The 24,190-nt window shown below is 40.7% G+C and overlaps 1 protein-coding gene across 1 annotated transcript in view; it reads right to left on the bottom strand.

Annotated features, from left to right (window-relative positions):
- The window catches only part of LOC133116330 (low-density lipoprotein receptor-related protein 1B-like), a 447,656-nt gene that overhangs the window by 341,434 nt on the left and 82,032 nt on the right, over positions 1–24,190 (bottom strand). The window contains exons 6-7 of the mRNA XM_061225770.1: positions 20,528–20,776; positions 18,309–18,471 (exon numbers count right to left, since the gene is read on the bottom strand). Coding sequence (XP_061081754.1) covers positions 18,309–18,471; positions 20,528–20,776 — 412 coding nt within the window. The remainder of the gene's footprint in view (positions 1–18,308; positions 18,472–20,527; positions 20,777–24,190) is intronic.

Raw genomic sequence — 24,190 nt, 5'->3', positions numbered from 1 at the left:
TGTGAGTGAGGTTGGTGCTGTCTGTGGTCCTGTAGCTCTCCTACAGCTGATACCCTGACTGTGAGTGGTGTTAGAGCTGTCTGTGGTCCTGTAGCTCTCCTACAGCTGATACCCTGACTGTGAGTGGTGTTAGAGCTGCCTGTGGTCCTGTAGCTCTCCTACAGCTGATACCCTGTCTGTGAATGAGGTTGGTGCTGTCTGTGGTCCTGTAGCTCTCCTACAGCTGATACCCTGACTGTGAGTGAGGTTGGTGCTGTCTGTGGTCCTGTAGCTCTCCTACAGCTGATACCCTGACTGTGAGTGGTGTTAGAGCTGTCTGTGGTCCTGTAGCTCTCCTACAGCTGATACCCTGACTGTGAGTGGTGTTAGAGCTGTCTGTGGTCCTGTAGCTCTCCTACAGCTGATACCCTGTCTGTGAATGAGGTTGGTGCTGTCTGTGGTCCTGTAGCTCTCCTACAGCTGATACCCTGACTGTGAGTGGTGTTAGAGCTGTCTGTGGTCCTGTAGCTCTCCTACAGCTGATACCCTGTCTGTGAATGAGGTTGGTGCTGTCATGATACATGTGTACTGAATTATATTCTACAGATGTGATACATGTGTATTTAATTCTGTTCTACAGATACTTGTGTACTTAAGTTCTGTTATCTGTGTACCTAATATTGTACATATTCTGACTGCTGCTGCTCTTTCAGTTACCCACAATTAATGTAGTGGGGATTGCTATTTATTTTCTCTGTGCTAGAAGACGGTGGTATAGACGGTGGTATAGCCACCATCCCCTCTCAAATCCTTCCCTCACATAAGGGGACAGCACAAATAATGTATAAACAATGTAAAACTATTATGTTGAGGTATACATAGATACAAAGAGTGCTTTTTCTGCAAGCCTGTTAATAATAATCCAACAAGGGAGAAAGTTTTAAGGAACACATCACATCAGCTCCATTCAGGCTATTCAGCTCCATTCAGAAGCACATTTTCACACCAGGATGACCTCATGCTGAGGAGCGATCACACACGTCATCAGTCTCCACATTTCCCACCCCATTGACCCGGACTAAAACACCTCTGCTTTATTAGTCTTATGTTGTTAAGGGCAACAGCCATGTCCATGGCTCACCAACCAGACTTCAGCAATACAAGGGGGAACAGAAGAACAAAAAATACAAATCAAATAGCACTGGTAGTACGGAGAGGCAGTATCATTGCTGTCACGAGTGAAATGTATGGGCTATTCACCCCTTTCACAAAAGTCTTCAGCTCATTACCCTCACATTGCACATTAAATACATTTAAAAGGCGCAAAGTGCTAAAGGAGAAGTCCTGATATGGCTTGCCTATGTTTGCTCATTCGTGTGGACCGTTCTCCCGTTATTTCTGCTCTATAAGGGACTGTACTGTGCTAATGAAGAAGCTCAGAACCTTGAACACGTCTAAGTCATCAAACAAAGGTCACTCACATGGTAACTGCAGGTATTTCATAGATAGATCAAAGCCAATTGCTGGAATTAACACTCTATCGCTGGGCCAGGCAATGCAAGTTTATTTCCTGTCAGCTCTCGAATAGATAATTCAGCAAGTGAAAAGGCTGTATTTCAACTGTCATTGAGAGGAAAAGGAAATAGAACAGTAGTGAAAATACCTCACTGTGGTAACAGGGAAATCAGATGTTAATTTCCCATTCCTGTAATATCATAAAGTATATCAGTTTACAAAGGTGACTGACTTGTCATTGGAGATATTTTAATTTTAATATTTTATTCAATCTCTATGAACATTTTTTTTTAACCAAATATATCACAGAAACTCTGGGCAGCAAGGCACTTTAGAATTGACCCCAAGCAAATCCACAAATGGATGTAACCTTCAACAATAATGACTGAAATAGCACACTGCTGAGTCACAGTGCTGCTACAGGCAGGTCTGCTGTACATAAATAGGCTAGCAATATTTTTTGAAAATATATTTTAAAAAAATAAAAAAATTATCATGTTGATCATCCAGTTTAAAATGTATTGTTGAGTGACTGTGTTATGTTTCTGAGTATTGCCTGTTAGTTTATTTGTTATTCTTTTAAATGTATTATTTTTCATTTAGTTTTATGTTTACATGCATATGCATTGCACCCGTATTCCCCTGTGATGTCTGTGTCTTTATGTTACTCTGAGTCCGAGTCACTTCCCTGTCTGCGTGAATCACTATTCCAGTTCCACTATTCCTGTTTCCCACAATTCCTTCTCAGTCTCGTTTTCTCTTACTTCCTGTCATGGTTTTCACTGTCTACTTCTGGAAATTCCAGTATTTACCTCTCTAGACCTCAAGTTCAGCAGGAGAAATTACCTCCCGCATGTGGAATGCGGGTGTAATCATGGCCGATTGCAGTCAGCTGTGTGGAGAGCTATTTAAGTCTCTTCCTGGCACTGCTCTGAGCTTTGGTTTCATTTTGAGCTGTCTCCATGTGCACTGAGCTGGTATAGAGGTATAGAGGTATAGAGGTATAGAGGTATAGAGGTATAGAGGTATAGAGGTATAGAGAGTCGTTGAAAGACTGAATTGCTTTTAGTCTTGAAAAGCATTCAGGTAGAAATTAGATAAGAAGTTTAGGGCCCTATATTGTTTTCCTTTGGGTTGGTTATGTAGGAGGGAGGCGAAGTGTGACTCTGCCATTTGTGAGGAGCCTGTGAGCTGGGGGTTCTGGTATGTGTCAAAAGGGACAAAGGACAATGCTGTTTGTAGTACCTTTTGGGGAGTTTCAGACGATTGACGCCAAGAAGATAAGGGATAGATATATGGTCGGTAGATGAGCGGTTCCCGGGCAATTAGGCCATGAGGGCCATTAAAACTCCTGGGAAAAGAATGTGCCTAATATCTTATGACCCCACACCTGGTCACTTCCAGGGGGAAAGACTCCGGGCAGTACCACAGTGCCCTCCTTTGGGCACTGCTGTCATTACCCCAGGGACTACTCTCTTGGAGGAAAACCTCAAAACTGTTGTTGAGATGGTCAATAGACCCGGTACAATATTGTAAACATTGCCCATGTGATCCTTGTTGTATTGCATTATGCCCATTGTAGTAATAACATGAATTACATGTAAAATGGATACACAGGAGGGAGGTTTCATGATAACTGCACCATAACAAAACATTAGGATAATCTTTTTGGTATGGATGTGATCCAGTAAAATCAAGGAATCAGATGAGATACATTTCATACCAAATGGATTTTAATAAACCATAGTTTCAATAACACGTCCTCTCTTGGTAATCATCTTATTTTCCCTACGCAACAACCCCCAATGGTGGGGGTCTAAATTCCAGATTTGACAACCCCACCAGGCTAATTTATGGCACTGCCGCCTGGATCAAACACATGATTTGGCATAAAAGCCAGGGAGACAAGCCTATCAGGGAAGATCGCACTCGACTTCCCACACTGTGCATATTCTGTATATGTGTGTAGCGATAAGGTAAGGTAAGACTATTTCACTCTATTATTTGTATTTTCAATTTGTCTATTCATAATTGACTGTGTTATTCTATGCTAACTACCTACCCGTCTGCAAATAAATTATTTTGTTTGTAACTTGCGTGATCTCCATGACTCTAATTCATCTTCAGCCTAAATTACAACTGAATATTGAGGGGGAAAACGGGGACCAAAGACTGACCGATCGGCAGCTTGGTACAGGTGTGATAGTTCTAAGCTGTGAGGCCAGCAAGTTTCTGCCAACTTAAAGGGTCGGTTAGGCACGGCTCTTGTGATTTGACGCGAAGGGAACCCCTGGGCGTTACGGTGCTGGTTCCTGTCAAATTAGATCTAAGGAGCCCAGTTAATGCTAAGCCGACCTGGGCTCGCAACTATCATGGCAGTTTTGCATGTATTGTGTTGACTGGACCCTCAGCCTCTGAGTTCTACACTGAACTGAGATATTCAGCAATAATGTTAATCGCGAGAACATATATTGAGTAATAGTGGCGCGGGTACGAGTCGAGTGTAATCACTCCCGAGGTTCGCGTAAATTTCGAACCAAAATTTCTAAATTATATATCTTAAATGGAGTCAGATAAACGAGTGGAACGATAGTAACCACTAAGCTTACAATACGGCCCCGTTTACGAACGGAGAATATTAGGAATTTTACTGATCTGTTTCAGGCCAGCTGTAAGCGGGATATGGGGCAGGTCAATCCATATCCGACCCGTGGCAACAGACACAGTATATTCCTAAACATAATTGTGCTCTGTCCGTGTGCGGAGGATGATAATTAAAATCTCTCATTCACTTCAAAACAGCCAGGGAAAAACTTGTCGTCCCTTCACCTCCAGCTATTCCCTCATTGGTCTAGCTGTGCGGGTTCTACAGTTAGTTCCCGAGAACCTTCCCTATTTTTGTTTCTTGGATCTGCTTCTGTTTAGAGGAGCGAGTGGCAGAGTTTGGCGCTTAAGGGTTAGCCCTTAGACTGCCGGTCAAATCTCGTTTTGTTTTTTCCTGACCATTATAGTTCAGGTCAGATTTTCGGTTGGCGTATCGCTGGGGAGTTTGGTTCCCTTTTTCAGTTATTTTCTCACAAAACTCGCCCACTTCTTTGGAGATTTTGTGCTAGTTTGCACTTTCACGGTTTTGTTTCAGTGGGTAGTTCACCAGGGAGTCTCTCCCGTTTTCTGTTTTATATTCCTCGCCTATTTTAGTGGTTATCCAACTTATCGTTGGTAACTTTGTGATCCCTTCCCGGTCACTCTTGGTCTCTCGCCCCTGATCCCTTACACTTCCTGCTTTTTCTCCATTCATGTTTGTAGATGGCTCTAATCCACTATTAACAACTAATATAGATTTTGTACAGTACTAATTATATTAACACTGATTGTCTGTCTAACTAACTAACAATCACTAGTTTTGGGAAATGATAATTTAATCACGTAACTAACAGACTAACTGTATTTCCATACTGCCCTATAACTCTGCCTCCCTGTTCTATCTCTAAATTGCCTGCCTTCATTCAATGAAGTGTTCACCTGCTCTTCCATATCACTACACTCCTTAACTCAGCTGTCTACTCCCAAGTCCAGAGCTGTTTGTATTACATGTATGTCCAGTCCGCATTACATGTATTTCCAGTCCGCATCTTAGCGCATTCCCTTGATATCGTTTAATTGCCCTTTCATGTTTTTCACCTGATGTATATTTGTTCGATCCTCCTCACTTCCATGCCCTGCCTAGTATGTCTTATCATATTTAAACCCCTTTCTCAGTTGTTTCCTTGTCAGAACATTGATCTATATTTCAGAGCCAATTATTTGTCAGCCTGTCATACTAGAGATTCCTGAGACACCCTTTTGCCTGATTCTGAGATTGCCTTACCCCTTCTGTTTTGTTTGCCTTTCTGATTTTTGTTTGCTGCCTTTTTGCCAAGTTCTCGTCCTGCCCTTTTTGTACCATCATCTGTATTTTTGCCCTTGGACTGTGTACTCACTATTATTTTGCATCTCGATTTTGGCATTGTTTGTTCTGGATTACTGGCTTTGATATCAGACTGAAAATGAACCACAATTTCTTATTATCCCCTGGTCTGCATTTGGGTCTCCTGAACTGTACATTAGACTGGTAATGTCTGTGTATAATGGCAGTTTTAAAACCAGCAGTTTTTGAAAGAGGCATACTGGTAAGTGAGAAACATTACAGATGCCGACCACTGAAAAAAGCCTTGAAAAGATGGTCTATTTATGCTGTAAGAAATTAAAGACTGTCACCTTCCTGCCAGCTTTGACCAGTCTGGCCCTTCTCCACTGACCTCTTTCATTAACAAGGTGTTATTCCCGGCAGAACTGCTGCTCACTGGATGTTTTACATTTTTCGCACCATTCTCTGCAAACTAGGGACTGTTGTCTGTGAAACTCCCAGGTGGCAGTTTCTGAGATAAAGACTTGTCTGGCACCAACAATCATTCCATGATCAAAGTCACTTAGATCATACTTATTCCCCATTTGGTCTGAAAAACAGCTTAACCTCTTGACCATATCTGCATGCTTTTATGCATTTAGTTGCTGCCACATGATTGGCTGTATCAGGTATGTAGAACAACAGATCCAGTAGCGAGACCAAGGCATAGCTTTTAATTCAAAATCTTTATTATATGAAGGGCAGGTCAGACAGACAAAGGGTCAATACACCAGCAAACAGAGGTAGCAGGGATAATCCAGGCAAAGGGTCAATAACGAGTGGGCAGAGCAGACAAAAACAGAATCCAAAGACAGAAGTCGGAAAACAAAAACAGATCGGTAAACAGCATTTCCAAACTAGACAGACGGGAAAAGCTAAAGGCGGAAGACGAAAACAAAACAGACCATAATGCGTGTATCAATCAGAATATAATGCCGGAGAGTATGGTCAGGGCACAACAATCTGGCAATGAGTTTGACAAACAGAGGCGTTTAAATACACAGTTAACAAGTGGGAAATGGCAATCAGGTGTGGGAAACAATCAGGAAGTGAAACACAGGTGAAGTGGACTGAACTGAACTGACAGAAAAGCAAGTCCAAATGGCTAAATGGTAAATGGCTGGCATGTATATAGCGCCTTTATCCAAAGCGCTGTACAATGGATGCTTCTCATTCACCCATTCATACGCACTCTCACACCAACGGTCGTCTTGCTCAGCTCGTCAGGAGCATTTTGGGGGTTAGGTATCTTGCTCGGGAGCATTTGGGGGTTTGGTGTATTGCTCAGCTTGTCAGGAGCATTTGGGGGTTAGGTGTTTTGCTCAGGGACACTTTGTCTTGTTCCTCACACCATTTTGTTTCTTCTCCCAGCGCTCTCTCAATCTTGCCTTTGAAATTGTATGTTGTCAGTGTGACTTAAATGCAACATTGTTGTTTTCGACTGCTTGTTTTCTACTGCTTTCCAGGTCCACAAATCATATCAGGGCTTTCCTAGCGGAGGAAGGTTATTGATCCTGCTTTGTGGTTCAGACCAGTGTAGTTTCTGGGACAGACACTTGCTGGAACAGATGGATTAGGATGCTTTGAAATACCAAGGCAACTGGGAGTATTGCCTCATTCCTCAGGTCTGATCTTTCTGCACCGCCCAGGAGTACCTGAGGAATTACACAAAGGCCTTTGCTCATAGTAAACACACTGATCTCAGATCAGGTGTCCCTGTCCAAATACTAACCATATCCATCCATGTCCATTATGAGCTAAAGCCTAAACTGAACCAACACCAGTTCTCCCAATCAGCTGTGCCATCAGACAAGCTCTGGTGTGCCCTTTTTTAAAAAGTACACAAATTTAAAAAAACCTAACAAACAAATCCCAGTGTTTCCCATTATTAACTGAATTGTGGGAGCCTGTTACAATATTTTTCACTAACTTTCACGATAAACATAGGCCAAAAAGATCACTATGAACTTTGCACTGCCCCATGCTATGGTACCTGCACAGATGAGTGAGGGCAACACTGACAACACTGACTTCTACTGAACTCTACTGTTGCATGTCAACTTCTGCAAGTCATCTGTCCAGAACTTATTTTGAGGAGACAAGATAGTTTGAGTTAATTTTCTATTTGCTGCCTACATTGTCTTGACTGTGGTTACAAAACATTATTTCCAGCTAGTTAGTAAAACTGTATCCCGAATGTGAAGCCTACCGGTATGCTCATTACATGAGGGAGTGATATTGTGGATATAGCAGTAGCCTATTTCCTGTATACACTCTACACTCTACATTTATGTTGATATGAAGAAAGTGATTCCAATGGTCTGCCAAGACATACTTGCATAGGCCTGCTCTACAAGTAGGCAATATTATTTCCAGTATCTAGTTGGAAGGAAATTGGAAATGCTGCTCTAGAGGAAATAATCTGAACAGTGGCCACCATGTTTCAGAATCTTTTGCAAATAAAGCCTTTCTGATCATGCTTGCTGTAGCCTAATAAATGTGAATACATTTGTATGTTTCTATTTCCAAATTACATAGCCATGATCCACTGAATTGTGTTCCTGCAGGTGATTGCCTGTAGTTTTCCCAGTTATTAAATCTGAGGTTTCCCTTTTAAAAAGCAACTTGTAGCGATAGCAGAAGACTAATTGCCCCCCGGGCAATTTCCACCTATTTTTTACTAGTCCAATAAAAGTGTCAATATCTCAAACTATTTATTGCACACACATGGTTGAAGACTTGACTTAAAGGGGACTTGTACTATTCAGAACAAATGTATGTCAAGCATGTACATACAGCATACCCAGAAGTTACACAAAAATACTACAAAATTACAAAAAGCCTTGTGTTTTTATAATTTACCAATGAATATCTAAATTTCTAAGTCATAACCAACCCAGAACTACGTTATATTTATGCACAAATGAGATGTCAACTTGTCTACAAAATATGGTAAAGATATCAACAAACATTCAAATTAGTTTTCCAAAAACTGCTCCCAGATGTCCTCAACGTCCTCAAATCTACTCAAATACAAAACATGCATATCTTTTTTTCCAGACACATGAATGATCAGAAAAGCTTATTTTTCTATTAAAATAGATTGTTTCATACAAAATGTAAAGAAAATGTACCTTCACGTGTGGCTTATTCACATCAATGAGAGTATGTTCATATAAAGATCTCCACAGTGTTCAAAAAGCTCTCCAAAAAGGATTTCTTAACCTAATGCTTTCTAACAAATCTGCATTACATTTTAAATGGGACATTATTTCGAAATTAGGTTAACCAGCACAATTACAGGTTTACATCTATAGAAAGTCCAAATCCTTTAATTGTGCACGTCTGTATATTCATTCTGCTATACTAACGCAGCAATATATCTAAACACACATTATACCTTGCTGTAGGGAGGAAACCCCCTACCAGATGTGTGCCATGTTTTACATTAGTTCAGTATTGAAACCTAGCAATGCATTTACACAACAATAAGTTGTAACTACTTGTAACAAGTAGTTCAAGACGGCATTTGCAAGTTCTGCCAAAAAAAAAATTTGTTTTCTCGAAAATGACCAAATGGATTACGAAATAAACTTCAATATTAGTCATAAACCAGTCGTAGCTTCATATCCAGGTGGGATATTTGGTTCCAAAAATATGTCTGTAATGCAAACAAATTAGCATTTCTACCAAATGTAATGGTCTGTTTTTCAGTTTTTTATTGTTGATTCTTGTTATTCATCATCACGCATATCTGGTTCTTGTTCCCATTACAGTTATTTCATTCGTGATCCCCTGTTATGTCTGTTTCTGAAGGTTCACAAGCCCGAGTCACTCCCCTGTCTGCATGCTTCACTATTCGGGTGGTTTCAGTAGTTTCCGGGTTTTCAACATTTCTTCCAGCCTCGCATTCCTTACTTCCGGCTTCTCTCGATAGTTAAATGTTATACAGCACTATTCTTACTAACTACTACAAATCTAGATATTGTACAGCACTAATCCGATTAATACACTTACTGTCTGTCAAACTAACTAGCTAACAGTCATTTAATTGGGTAGTTTATGTTTATCACGTAACTAACTCACTAATGTAATCTCTTAGCTTTCCGCACTGTTCTATAAATCCGCCTCCCTATGCTATCCCTGTTTATCCACTTATTTTCTTGGTTTTGATTATTTGCTTTTTTTTTACTTCGATTTTTGCCTCAGCCCTTTTGTACCTTCGACTTCTGATTACCTGGATTTGGACCTTTTGCTTGTTTATTCAACCATTATTTTGCATTCTGTTTTTGGCATTATCTGTGGATCTCTTGGCTTTATCACTTGGACTTATTAAACAACATTTTTGGAATATCCCTTGGTCTGCATCTGGGTCCTCAGTGCCGTACGTAACACAAACCAGAAATACATCGACCAGACGTGGAATAAAAGTGAGCTAAGGAAAAAACATTGGGTTAAGTGGGGAGAAGGGCCAAAGACAGAATGTTTGCTTAGTGTCATCTGACCATTTAAGCTGGCTATGCCTGCATGGCTTCAGAATATATGCAGCTTAAATGGATACTATATAAAAACTGAAAGTTGTAGATGATGTAATGTGAGCCAGGTTCAGCAAGCCAAGATTCACTGGATAGACAGTGTGAACTCCCATTGTACAAAAATAATTATAATGGTTGAGAGGCACTGTTGCAAGTAATATAAAATCAAAAAATTAAATAAGGAAAATTGAACAACATTGAGAGAAAACAAAATTTTGATTGGCACATTGAATTTGACAAAATAATTTATTTTAAAAAATTGTGTGGGAGTTTTGTCTTGAACCGCACAAAGGCGCTCCAACAGCTGTATGTCAATGGGTGTTTAGAAAAGTTTAGAAAAGCAAAAGAAATCACAAGCAAATTTCATAAAGACATCTCTCATTTGTAAAGCATAGAGATTTATTGAAGGCAAGAGTCTGGTTCAATTTCACAGTACACTAATCAGTTGGTAGGACTGATCTGTTGGTCTTTCTATGCACTCCAAGAGGAAGCCTCTTGAAACAGTAAAACTCATTAAAAATCTACACGTTCTCTGTTCCCGCTGTATTATCGCCAATATAATGGTCTGCTTTCACTGGAAATTGTTGTTTCAGCTCACAGAAGGTATTTCAACGGAATGTCTTTTTCGTGACTGACGAGCGTTACTGGAATAATTACACACCCATTCTCTGTCTCCACAGATTCTTTCTGGCTCCGTCATTCAGCTTAAGAAAGATTAAAGATTCTAATGAATGCATTAGTCCCTTTGCGGAAATCATTTCCAACGCCAGCCATTTTCTAACTCGGGTATTTCATTATGTTTCAAACAGAAATAGAGAAACAAAAAACATAAGCCTACAGAGAGAGGCAGGGGAGCTCTGGCATTTGAGTAATGATTTAAACTCTGAATATTAATAAAACCTTTCATAACAGCAGATGCTCGCTGAAGTATTCCATCTGCAAATCACACTGTTAAGTTAAATTAAAAGAATGTCATTTCCATCTGCAAAATGCAGTCAATGATGCAGTCCTGATCAGAATTTGACAAACACACTTAGGCAATTTAAGAGCATATGCTATTCAATAAAATAAAAAAAATAAAAAGATTCATAATATTGCATAGCTGGAAAGATGTTCCAGCAATAATTACTTTATTGTTGTTTCAAATTCATTCTATCATTCTATCTGCATTATGGTCTGCCCTCAATTACTACGTTACTACGCCATCTCAGCCAATCAGAATTGAATATTCATCCAAGCCACGACACAGGAAAGAGTGGCTAAGGCTACTCAAAGATTGGGGTGACTATGTGGAAAAGGCAATTTAGCACATAATTCTCAATCCTTCACAAGTTGAGGTGTTCCTTTCTCCCACCATGAAACTGTACTGTGATCCCATACCTATCAGTAACAGTACCACGTTTTCTCCTGTGTCAATACAGTCAACAAATACACAAGGATAAATATATACAGTGGGGTCCAAAAGTCTGAGACCACATTGAAAATCTGGGGGGTTTTTTTCATGTAATCCTAGAAATAAACAGAATTTTTTGAAAAAAAAAAAAAAAATTATAAGTTACTTCAAAACATTGCAAGAACTACTCGAAGACCAAAGAAGAGCAAGGAGTGCTGGACAATCCACAATCACCTGACCTCAACCCCACTGAACATTTACAGGGACACTTGAAGACTGACAAAAGCCAAGCATTCAGTTACATCACAAGATGCTCTTGGGAACATTGTCAAAATAATGATGGGATAACATAGATCATCAAGTTTTACACAAATTTGTCGAATGCACCTTGCTATTAAAGCAAAATACCAAAAACTAAAATTCAGAAATTTATGAATTTTTTTCAAAGATTCAAATTTTCACTCAAATTGTTATGCTGATAATGTAATTATTAATGAAAACGTTTGTATTAATTTAGAAAGGAATGCAAAATAGAAGCATTTTTAAGTGAAGCATGGTCTCCATTGTAAGTGAAGCATGATTTCGTATTTTCGTGTTATTAATGTCTTTGTTCTTTGTGATAAGTTGCCTTGTTTGAAAAAGCTCTCGGCAGTGTCAGCTCGGAGGGTTTAATCCACAGGAAGCAGGAGAGAGAATCGGAGACATACTTAACGCTATCTCTGACTGGCAGGACAAATCGTCTAAACAGACTTCTGTGTCTCACAGTCATCAAAAATAAAGCTTGCACAAAAGTTGAGTACACACATATAAACAATACTTTGCTCAAAACATGGGATGTGTCCAGTGCCATGGAGAATTCAGGAGAATGGGGGGTCCTACCTGGTACTAGAAAGGTGTGCCTAATTAAGTGTATATAAAAGGTACAACAGGTAAGATTTGTCTGTTAAAACATTGTTAAATCCCTTTCTATCATTGAAAAAGACTCACTGATATGTTGAATCACCCTCAACCTGTGTTTATAGTTTATAGTTTAAAAACACCAACACTCTATAACTAAACACTGTACAGCTGTACAATAAATCAAGCTCATTGGTTGAAAATTGGTTGTAATTGCCGCAGCCATTGGCATTTCAACATCACCGCATTCACAGAGAAGGGGGGGGGGGGATAAACAGTGTTGTGGTTTGAGGGTTTTTATTCCTCTCTTTTTACTGTGTGAATTACAGGAAAAACAATAATTGTGTAATTGTTGTGTAATGTGTAATGAAATTCTAAAGGAATTTGGGTTGTACATTATAGTTCTTGACAAAAGACAAAGTACAACATATCCTATCAAGAAATACAAGTTTAGCAGTCTGGGTCATTTTTGACCCACCCATGAATTAAAGGGGTATTGAGGAGCCTTTGAATGGGTTAATTTAATATATTCACACATTATGTGACTCATCCCAATATAAGAATAGCCTGCTTTTCTCTTGCTTATTCTATAACCTCCAATGCATAATTCTCCCACTCATAAACCCATTAACAATGTATTTAAAAATGCAAACAATATGCCAAAGAGATTAGATTTTACTTTAGCTACATCAAAATATAGTTGGTTCAGTGACTGACAGGTGCTTATTATAATTAGTCTGTTCCTATGGAGAAAATAAATCAATCACATGAACTGTAATACATAGCAAAACACACTTTACGGGGAGAAAGAGCAAAAGTAATTAATAGGCCATTAGGAGGGTTTGTTTTAGCTCCCCTCCAGGGGAGGATTGTCTCCTGCTTAGTCTAATCAACTGTATGTTGCTCTAGATAAGAGCATGGACTGTTGACACAAGGCAGGTTGGGTCCATGGATTCATGCTGTTGGTGCCAAATTCTGACCCTACCATCTGTATGCCTCAACCGAAATTGAGATTCATCAGACCAGGCTACGTTTTTCCAGTTTTCAATTGTCCAGTTTTGGTGAGCCTGTGCCCACTGCAGCCTCAGCTTTCTGGTCTTGGCTGACAGAAGTAGAACCCGACGTGGTCTTCTGCTGTTGTAGCCCATCCGCCTCAAGGCATTCAGCGATGCTTTTCTGTTCACCACAATTGTACAGAGTGGTTATGAGTTACCGTAGCCTTTCTGTCAGCTTGAACCAGTCCGGCCAGTCTGACCTCTCTCATCCACAAGGCGTTTCCGCCCGCAGAACTGCCGCTCACTGGATGTTTTTTGTTTTTCGCACCATTCTGAGTAAACTCTAGAGACAGTTGTGCGTGAAAATTTCAGGAAATCAGGAGTTCCAGAAATATTCAAACGATCCCGTCTGGCACCAACAATCATGCCATGGTCGAAATCACTGAGATCAAATGTTTTCCCCATTGTTATGGTTGATGTGAACATTAACTGAAGCGATTGACCCATATCTGCAAGATTTTATGCATTACACTGCTGCCACACAATTGGCTGATTCGATAATTGCATGAATAAGTAGGTCTACAGGGTGTTCCTTATAAAGTGCTTAGTGAGTGTATATTCAGAAGGTGTGTTAGACTTAAGGGGCAATTAGACTTGGGATCATATACACTCAGTGAGCACTTCATTAGGTATTTATGTTTTAGTCTTACTGGTCTTCTGCTGCTGTAGCCTACTTAAGAGGTTTGACACGTTGTGTGTTCAGAGATGCTCTTCTCCATACCACTGTTGTAATGTGTGGTTATTTATGTTACTGTCATCTTCCTGTCAGCTTTGACCAATCTAGCCCTTCTCTTCTGACCTCTCTCATCAACAACAGGTTTTTGCTCACAGAACTGCTGGATGTTTTTTGTTTTTTCTCACACTATTCTCTGCAAACTTAAGAGACTATTGTGCGTAAAAATCCTAGGGGGATCAACAGTTTCTAAGATATTCAAACCACCCTGTCTGGCACCAACAATCATTCCATGGTCAAAGTTCACACTTCTTCCCCATTCTGATGTTTGGTCTGCATAACAGCTGAACCTCTTGAGCATGTCTGCATGCTTTTATGCATTTAGTTACTGCCACATGATTTGCTGATTAAATATTTGCATTAACAAGCTGGTGCACAGGTCTACCTAATAAAGTGCTCAGTGAGTGTATATTGCTTTAGCTGTAAACATGTTTGTATGCCTTTATAGTGAAATATTTTAATTCATGCTACCATTTCAATATTTCTGAAATAATAATTTTCGTAGAAAAATACAGGTAGAAAAGTGTGTCCTGCGGTCCTAAAGTTCTGGTCCCAATCGTGATGTCAGGGAACATCTTTAGAGGTACCTCTGCATCATATAGATGTCAATCATATTGCCTGGAAAAATGGTTGACATCCAAAAAACTTTTGGTTTATATTTTAAGGCTTATTTTTGAAGTGGAAAAGCCAGCGGTTACTGATCCATACTACACAGAACACTGGTGGCACCTGATTGGTTAGAGAATACCAGAATAACTGAGAAATGTATAAAACAATTAGTTGATCTAATATGGGGAGGGTCAGGAAGGAAAGTGAAAACGTTCCCCACTCTTGGACACAAAGAACTGCAAACTTTTGTGGTTACTCAGTCACAACAAAACGTTAATTAAAACAGAAAATTGAACATCCTGTTGCAAACTGTGGGCGGACTGACTGATGTAGCTACGGTGTGCGATGGCGTCTGAGAAGGCCGTTCTCCGGGCTTTAAAGCACAGGCTGACGTCAGTATTGATTCAGCCTACAGCCCCGACACACCCATCAAGCAGGAGCAAACACACCTCAAAGCCTGTTGCAAAACGTTGCACAACGTTGGAAGGAAACATATCATTCAACCAGGAAATTGTAGCAAACCATAGCAAAGCCTTTTCTGATTAAACGTGCCCCAGAACTCGAGTAACACCATAAAATTGGGTCACCTGGGCACATCGCTTGTTTTTTGTTTTTTATTCCTTTCCTCCACCCGCTCCGGCAATGCAAGGAAACAAGGCCAGACATGGAGGTGCAGACAGGGGAATTGAAAAAATGTTAATTAGGCAAATGGAATGTTTGAAGAAACGTTGGTTACAGACGTGGCAGATGCGTGGCAGATGGGGAGATGTGGATCCACAGGTCAAGCATGTATACGTCACGCTTTCCGAAAAAAATACTTCCACAAAGGATACGCTCATGTTTCCTCACACATTAAATCTAGGAGGGCCTCGAGCCCCAGGCTTCTAGCTCCTTGATGGATTGGAATTTCCTTTAAAGATGGCGGACCACTATCGATTTCCAGGTCAGGGAAACAAGCAGACAGGGAAGGATAAAATAAGCGATTGGAATGAGCCTGTGGTTTCTTGGGTCGGTTGCTGATTTCAGAACAAGTACAGGAAAAGGACGAATGTGTCCACATAAAGCAGGGGTGTCCAAACGAATCGGGAAAGAGCCGGAGCAGCTGCTGGATTGCTCTTTAGCCCAGTACTAAGACACCTGATACTACAAACATCTCTGTCCATTGTACAAATACAATTATTTTTCCCCCAATGGAAGCTAGATGAATTTTTGTTTCTATCTATGAAATACAGAGTGTCTCTCTGTTTGACTACTGTAAATGTCAATCTGCCCATGTTCTGGCCATGCTCTAGCCATGACAGAACACACTGTATAAAGCAGATTTGAGAGCTCTCATACTCTCATACATTCAAATGCTCCCTCTGGTTAGATCATAAAGAGATATTGTACTTGAGCTGAGTTTTCTTTGATCGGTGAAGACATCATTGTATAGGTGTGATGAAGGATATAGTAAATAGGAAGTGAATAAAAGTTATTTTTAAAAAAACCCGGAAAGTGAACTTTACATTTTAGGAATGCAGGCATTACAGTCTGTGCAGCAGAATGTGCTGATATGTGGGCTGCTAGGGAAAATCTCACACCCAGAATCTCAGGTTTTTTTCGGCTTAAAGTCTACCAACTCACACCTACCAATTACAGACAAGCACAGACAGGGTAGCATTACTTTACTTTCCAGGCTTAACTTTTCTGATAAAGGGGAACACAACATCACTTTTTAGTATAAATAATTCATTCAAACCAGCAATCATCTGAAATATCTTAATGCAATATTGCAGTTGGTTGCATTTTCAGGCTGGGAGTTAACTGGCATGCATATTTTTTTAAAGAAATCTTCTCAAATGAAAGATTTATTCAACGAGAGAAACAGTGAGATAAATCTAAATGCATTAAGATATCAGAATGGATGTGAAGGGTATTCACTTCTGAGTGAAGAAGACAAAAGCTGTGCTTGCCTTGTATTAGTTTCTCAACAGAACATCATTCAAAATCAGGCAATGAAAGAAGCACACAATGGTTCCCAAGAAGTGGAATTAACTGCAAAGTGATTCTTCATTCTGGGGACTTAATTTCCTCTGTTCATGTGCTTTAGAGGTGCATGAGAGATCACTCATTACATCAGTGTACACCTGCACTAACAACAGCCTCAGTGTACACCTGCACTAACAACAGCCTCAGTGTACACCTCCATTAACAACACTTTCAATGCACACCTCCACCAATTACACTCTCACTGTTCATCTCCATTAACAACACTCTCACTGTTCATCTCCATTAACAACACTCTCAGTGTATATCTACACTAATAACACTCAGTGTATATCTACACTAATAACACTCTCGGTGTGTATTTACACTAATAACACTCTCGGTGTTTATTTACACTAATAACACTCTCAGTGTTTATTTACACTAATAAAACTTGCAGCGTACATCTCCACTAACCAAAGGGTCTTACCTTGATTGCCATGGGACTATGAAATTGTTTCTTCTAATTCTAAATTATATCAGCAAGTAGAAAATGAGTGATGCAGCTAGAACTGTAGTGCTAAAAATAATACAAACGGCACTATAAGCCATACAAGCAATGCTATAAGCCATACAAGCAATGCTATAAGCCATACAAGCAATGCTATAAGCCATACAAGAAATGCCATAAGCAATACAAGCAATGCCATAAGCAATACAAGCAATGTCATAAGCAATACAAGCAGTACCACACGCAATACAAGCAATGTCATAAGCAATACAAGCAGTACTATAAGCAATACAATCAGTACTATAAGCAATACAAGCAATGCCATAAGCAATACACGTAAATTTGGATGAATGATTTAAATAAAACAAAACCCATCCAATGCTGCTCAGTTCCGTTAAGCCTGTTGTGAATTAATGAATGGATTTGTGCGTTCTAATTTATTTATGAACAACACAGTCATTTCACTGCTGTGAGCAGACAGATGGGAAGATGATGCAATACCTTTTTCCAGAACTCTGCAGGTACTTCTTAGGAAACTGTAACCTGGCCAAACTGAATTCCTCGCCATAATTGTCTTTGCGATTACAGCGCTCTCTTTCTTCTTAAGAGTGGTGATGTTACAAACAGTTGATTTGGGTAAGCCTACAGTACGGCATATATCTATCAATTTCCAGGTCATGTTGGGCATATATTTTTTCCCCCTCGTTTCTCAGCCTCATAATGGCTTCCTTCACTTTACTTGACACTACTCTTGTCATCATGTCGACAAACAAAATAGCAGACCCCACAATCAAAAGCCTAGAGTCAAGACTAAACACAGAAAGCTTATACCTGCACTAAGGAACCAATCAAGCACATCTGACTTATCACAAACACATGTAAAGCCATTTTTGTCCAAAATATTATGGCGCCCTGAAATTGGGGGACGTATACGAAGGGCTGTATTCTACATCGTTCACCTGATCAGGATGTAAATACTGCCAAATTAAAGCTGACAGTCTACATGTAACCTCATAGTAAACAAAATCCAATGTGCTAGCGTACAGAAGCTAAACTACACAAATGCTTTCAAGTCTATTCATGGACTGCACTGTAACTTAAACATTAGTTGTACCAGGCACGTAGATTGGAAGATTTTTTACAACCCAGAAATCCTTCATATTGACTTACCCCATCAATGGATCCACCGCAATTCCTTTAGGGTTGTGAAGGTCAAGATCGATGATTGTAACACACGTGTCTTCCCCGTTATTGCACACAAATATTTGGTCATTGATTCTATCCACAAAGTAGAAGTTTCCGGTGAGCCAGTCTTTGGCCATTTGCTCCACATCTACAAATAAAAACCAGAAATACAGTAAATTCGTCAAGGAGGGGGCTGTGGCAAGTCAATCATAACTATTTTAAAAAGAAGAACAATACACTCCTTCTATATTTTGTCAAAAATAACGAACGATCAAACAAATGCCCTTTTTAAGGTCATCAAGGGCATCACGGAGTGAACAATCACTATGAGCAATGGGTTTAATTTAACATTTTACATTGTATTGTACATGAGGCTAAAGCTGTTTTTGTTAAACACGGCAAGAGATGAAGCTGCTGTCTGTAGTTCACCAACACCCTGCAGCTGAAATATAGCAGTGCCGTTTTTTCCCTTCCTGTCTCATTTTAAGGGCTTCTAATGCACCATTTTACTGACCTTTGAGACAGAAATTTGGCTAGTTTGCTAGGAATGTGAAGGCTCAAAGCAGGTTACCGTGACAATGCTCTCTGATGACGTAACACTTAAATTCATATTCCGCTGACTGGTAATGCGTTAGTCTAACAAACATCTTTGGACGAGTAGGAGGCTATGGTTCAAATCCCACCTTGGACTGAGGCAAATCTCTAACTTGGAAACAGAAGTAAAGCCAGCGTGTGACACCGTGTGAGGTGAGAATATAAGGTTTGTGCATTCCTGTAAATACGCACAATTTAATTTTGATACTGCATTAGGTCATGAATGAAATCCATTTAGTGTTGACTGCATTCAGATACATGTATCCCCTGCCCTGACCCATAAGTATTATTATTTTCAACAGTGAAATGTATTCACTATTGACATAAAATCACGCCATCAGATGAAACATACTGTGGTACTCTTTCAGAAGACTTTGTGTAATGAAATAATCTTTGGCTTAGCATTTAAAAAATATTCATTAGCTTGAAGATGAAACACCTGCTAGATCTGGGGTGAACACTTGGTTTAATGCAGAATCCTGCCATATTCATAGTCTTCACTTCCAATGAAACACTAATTAGAGGCTATCTAAGGGAATGAACCTGCGATGCAACATCGACTTCAAAGCCGCACTGATGTCTGTTTATAAATACACCAAATTAAAATGCAACTCCATTTCAGTGCTGCCGCAATTGCTCTTGTGGATGGGTGTGTGTGTGCTTGCACATGTGTGCTTGTGTGTGAGTGCATGTGTTTCTGTAAATGGTAAATGCTTGGCATTTATATGGTGCCTTTATACAAAGCGCTGTACAATTGATGCTTCTCCATTCACCCAACCGGCAACCCTCTGACTGCCAGACGACTGCTCTTACCGCCTGAGCCAATGTCGCAGCTATGCGACGAAACTGTGTGTGTGTGAGTGTAAAGAATGTGTGCGTGCATGCGTGTGCACACGTGTGCGTGTGCGTGCATGCATGTGCGCTAGTACGTGTGCGCCTGCATTTGTGTGTTTGTGTATTGGGAGGAGTAGGGGTATTGTGGGCAGCCTGTAGCCTTGTGGTTAAGGGACTTGACTGGGATCCGCAAGGTTGGTGGTTCAATCCACACGATAAGATCCGCGTAGCTGTTGGGCCCTTAACCCCGCATTGCTCCAGGGGGATGTAATGTATTTGCTACCAGCCTGATTTTCTCTTTGTCCGAATAATTGATTCTGTTCATCTGAGATGATTATTTTACCACAGATGATCATGGGTGACCAGAGTTTTCACAAAACAGTCTGCTGAAGTGGCGTCTTTTGGCTGTTTTGGCAAATGCACGCACACACACACACTAAGAGAATAAACCATCTGAACTTCCAGAATGAATGAAAAAGCCCAGAAATAAAACTGTTATTTATGCTTCAATGATGATATAAATATAATAACAGTGCAGGATTTTTTAATAGCGTACGGTTGGTGGCAGCTCTCTGCTAATTGGTTTGCCATATTAGCATGTTGCACGTCCCAACTGTTCTGTGTAGACACACGTCATATATAGTAAGTTAAAAGTTAGAGGCAAGTAAGACATCACTAAATGTGAAGGCAGGTATAATCCTTCATTTGGAACTGAAAACCTCAGGTATGACACGCTACAGGGTAGATGCAGACAAGCATGCCCAGACAATACTTACATTGCAGATTCCGCTCTGTTTTTATCTGATGAATTTCTGAATAACCTCTCAGCTTCTCGATTTTGGCGCACCACAGCTGACCAGCGGACACTACCCAACAGACTGACTCCTGTTTGTAGCTGAAATCCAGAGTGAGAATTCCAGGCGAGTCCAGGGGCTGCAGGCTGGGCAGCAGGGATCCATTAAGGTTAGTGATGGCGATGTGTTCCAGGCTTCCCACGATAAGGACGGGAGGTCTCTCACCCGTCTCTGCAGCAGGAAGACAAAATAACATGGCCCACTACATTCAACAGCCAGAGAACTCCTCAAGCATTTTATTGGTAGAATCAAATTAGGGTTGGAGTGAACCTACAGGATGGTAGATCTCTAGGAATAAGGTTGGCGACATCAATAGAAACCAACAAACTGGTGACATGCCACAAGGAAGAAAACACAGAGTAAATTAAATACCACGGCGGATGAACCAATGATAAAAGCTTCAGCAGTTGCCAGTAGGGTTTTTTAAGTAAGATTTTCTTAGGAAATAAAATCTTTGTCTGTGTGTTAGGGGGAAATATCCTCTGAAAAATGCAGAAAAAATGTATACACTCACCAAGCACTTTATTAAAAACATTTTAACCTTATTACCCCTAATATTGATGTGATTATCTAATCAGCCAATTGTTTGGCAATGCATACAATCATGTAGATATGAGTCAGGAGCTGGTGGCAGACAGGGTGGTTTGAAAGTCGAATGGGAAAATAGGCTTTTTGAATGAAAATACAGGTATCACTAGGGTGCAATTTCATATCATTTGGCGAAACTAATAGCTCATAATCTTGCCCTTGACATGGCCTGCTGAATCTGAATCTGAATCTAAATGAACAGAGTGACATGGGCTAGCCTGCTGAATTGTCCAGCTACAACACTCACAGACAACCTCACTGAGTCTATGGGCATCGTTTAAAATTACTAGAATGAATGAATGAATGAATGAACTAATGAATGAATAAATGTCCAGGGTGTATTCCTGCCTTTCGCCCAATGTATGCTGGGATAGGCTCCAGCCCCCCTCCAACCCTGTTCAGGATAAGCGGGTTAGGATAATGAATGAATGAATTAATTAATTAATAAATAAAGTACAAGGGTGGCATGGATGGTGCAGTGGGTAGCACTGCCGCCTCACAGCAAGGAGGTCCTGGGTTTGAATCCCCGTCGGCCGGGGCTTCTCTGGGTAGAGTTTGCATGTTCTCCCCGTGTCTGCGTGGGTTTCCTCCGAGTACTTCGGTTTCCTCCCACAGTCCAAAGACATGCAGGTTAGGCTGATTGGAGAGTCTAAATTGCCTGTGGGTATGAGTGTGTGAATTGTGGCGCCCCTGCTCCTGCATGTTGCGCCACGTGGGTGGAAAACCCCCAAAGGACCCGCACCACGCAACCACGCCACCGTTACACATTGGGAGAGGTATGCGACAGAGTGTATTTCCCTAGAGAGGTGATGGGAAGATCAGCACCATGGAGAGAGATACCTCTACCTGCAGTCCAGGACCCCGGACAGCACACGTGAGTGCACAGTATGGAAAAGTACTAACTCAGCTGCAGCCTTTTTTCCATAATGAGCAGGGGAGGATTGCGCGGTTGAGGCTGCAAACGGAGTCAGTCGGCGCCTATTCTGAGGAAGGAAGAGGCAGAGAGAGGAAGGACCGTCTGCCATACTGACCCGGAGGATTGATCCTAAAGGAGACCCCACCTTTACCGACGGACACGTGAGCCTAATAAAGCACATTCAACTTACCCTATCCCTTTGTGCTTCCCCCAGCCCTGATGCGACCCAGGAGGGAAGGAGGAAGGAGGCCCTGAACAATACCCCGGTCTGGGAAGAACCTAAGTTATTTTTGCCTGAACGGCCCTCAGATTATTTCTCCCGTTTTTTCCTACCCTTGCCCTGAGGGGGCGCTATCAGCAATACCCCGACAAAAAAAAAAAAGACTAATTTTTTCTGAATATTGCTGACTCCTGTGTCTGGTTTCCAGCTGGGCCCACCCACTGCCCTCAGGATCCACCCCGAGGCACCACAGAATGAATGGTGTGTGTGCCCTGCAATGGACTGGCGACCTGTCCAGGGTGTATTCCTGCCTTTTGCCCAATGTATGCTGGGATAGGCTCCAGCCCCCCTCCAACCCTGTTCAGGATAAGCGGGTTAGGATAATTACATTACATTATTGGCATTTGGCAGACGCTCTTATCCAGAGCGACGTACAACAAAGTGCATACCCATGCCCAGGGATAAGTTCGCTGAAAGACCCTAGAGGGAAGTACAATTTCAATTGATACCTGTACAACAAAGATAAGGACGAGGGCCTTTTTTTATTTTTTATTTTATTTTTTGAGAACAAAGAAACAAACAAACAGAGCAAAAGTGACCAAAGTTAACTATCCAAACACTGCTTACTAAAAATACCGATACACAAAGCAAGTCACAGAGACAACAATTAAGGTTCACAGGGAGGTAAGGAGGGATGGGGAGAGGTGCTGCTTGAAGAGGTGTGTCTTCAGCTTGCGCTTGAAGGTGGGGAGAGATTCTACAGCTCTGACCTCAATGGGGAGTTCGTTCCACCACCGTGGAGCCAGAACAGACAGTAGTCGTGAGCGTGATGTGGAGGTTCTGAGAGGGGGAGGTGCCAAGCGGCCGGTGGAGGCTGAACGAAGGCATCAAGCAGCACCTCTCCCTGTCCCTCCCTACCTCCCTGTGAACCTTAATTGTTGTCTTTGTGATTTACTTTGTGTATCTGTATTTTTAGTTGGCTAGGTAAGCAGTGTTTGGATAGTTAAGTTTGATCACTTTTGCTTTGTTGTTTGTTTATTAGTTCATTTCAAAAATAAATAAATAAATAAATAGGCCCTGGTCCTTATCTTTGTTGTACAGGTAGCAGTTGAAATTGTACTTCCCTCTAGGGTCTTTCAGCGCACTTATCCCTGGTTATGGGTATGCACTTTGTTGTACGTCGCTCTGGATAAGAGCGTCTGCCAAATGCCAATAATGTAATGTAATGTAGAGGCAAATATGGTCAAGGATGAATTCATCCCAGTGGTAGAACATAATACAAATACAAAAATGTCTTTTACAATGCAAACCATCAATGTACCATGCAATTATATGACATTAAAAGGCAAAGAAATGCACCTAAAAGACCAAAAATTAGAAAAACCAATCCATTACAGCAGCAGTGAACAATAATAGTGATTAATTCCTATTCAAAAAGTGTTAGTACTGGTGGGCCTGAAGCTATGATTGATTATGTGAATTAACACACCATTCATCAGAGACATTTTTCTACACAACAGGGCTGACACATTTTACAAAACAAACTTGTGAACGATTTTCTGAACTGAGAACAGACCAGATTGAATAGTCACAGGTCTAGATGAGTTTGTTTACACCTTTATAGTATACTTTAAAAAAAAAACTGAGACATTCGGCTTGGGGTTCACAGACCTTACAGATGTTCAAAATCCACTCATTGATTTAGAGAAAATGCTTAATTCAGTGTGATTGAATTAACTACTCGGCCTACAAGATAAAGCCGCAGATAATGGCGCCGATATTATAAAAAAGTCTTCTGCTAGAGGAGTACTGCAAGAACAGGGCTCCTCAGTCCAAGCCCAAATTAAATCCTATCTGACTA

This window comes from Conger conger, chromosome 17, assembly GCF_963514075.1.
Source record: "Conger conger chromosome 17, fConCon1.1, whole genome shotgun sequence".
NCBI classification, from domain to species: Eukaryota; Metazoa; Chordata; class Actinopteri; order Anguilliformes; family Congridae; genus Conger; species Conger conger.
Note: the sequence above shows the minus strand (reverse complement) of the source record. Positions and strands in the feature narration are given on the sequence as shown.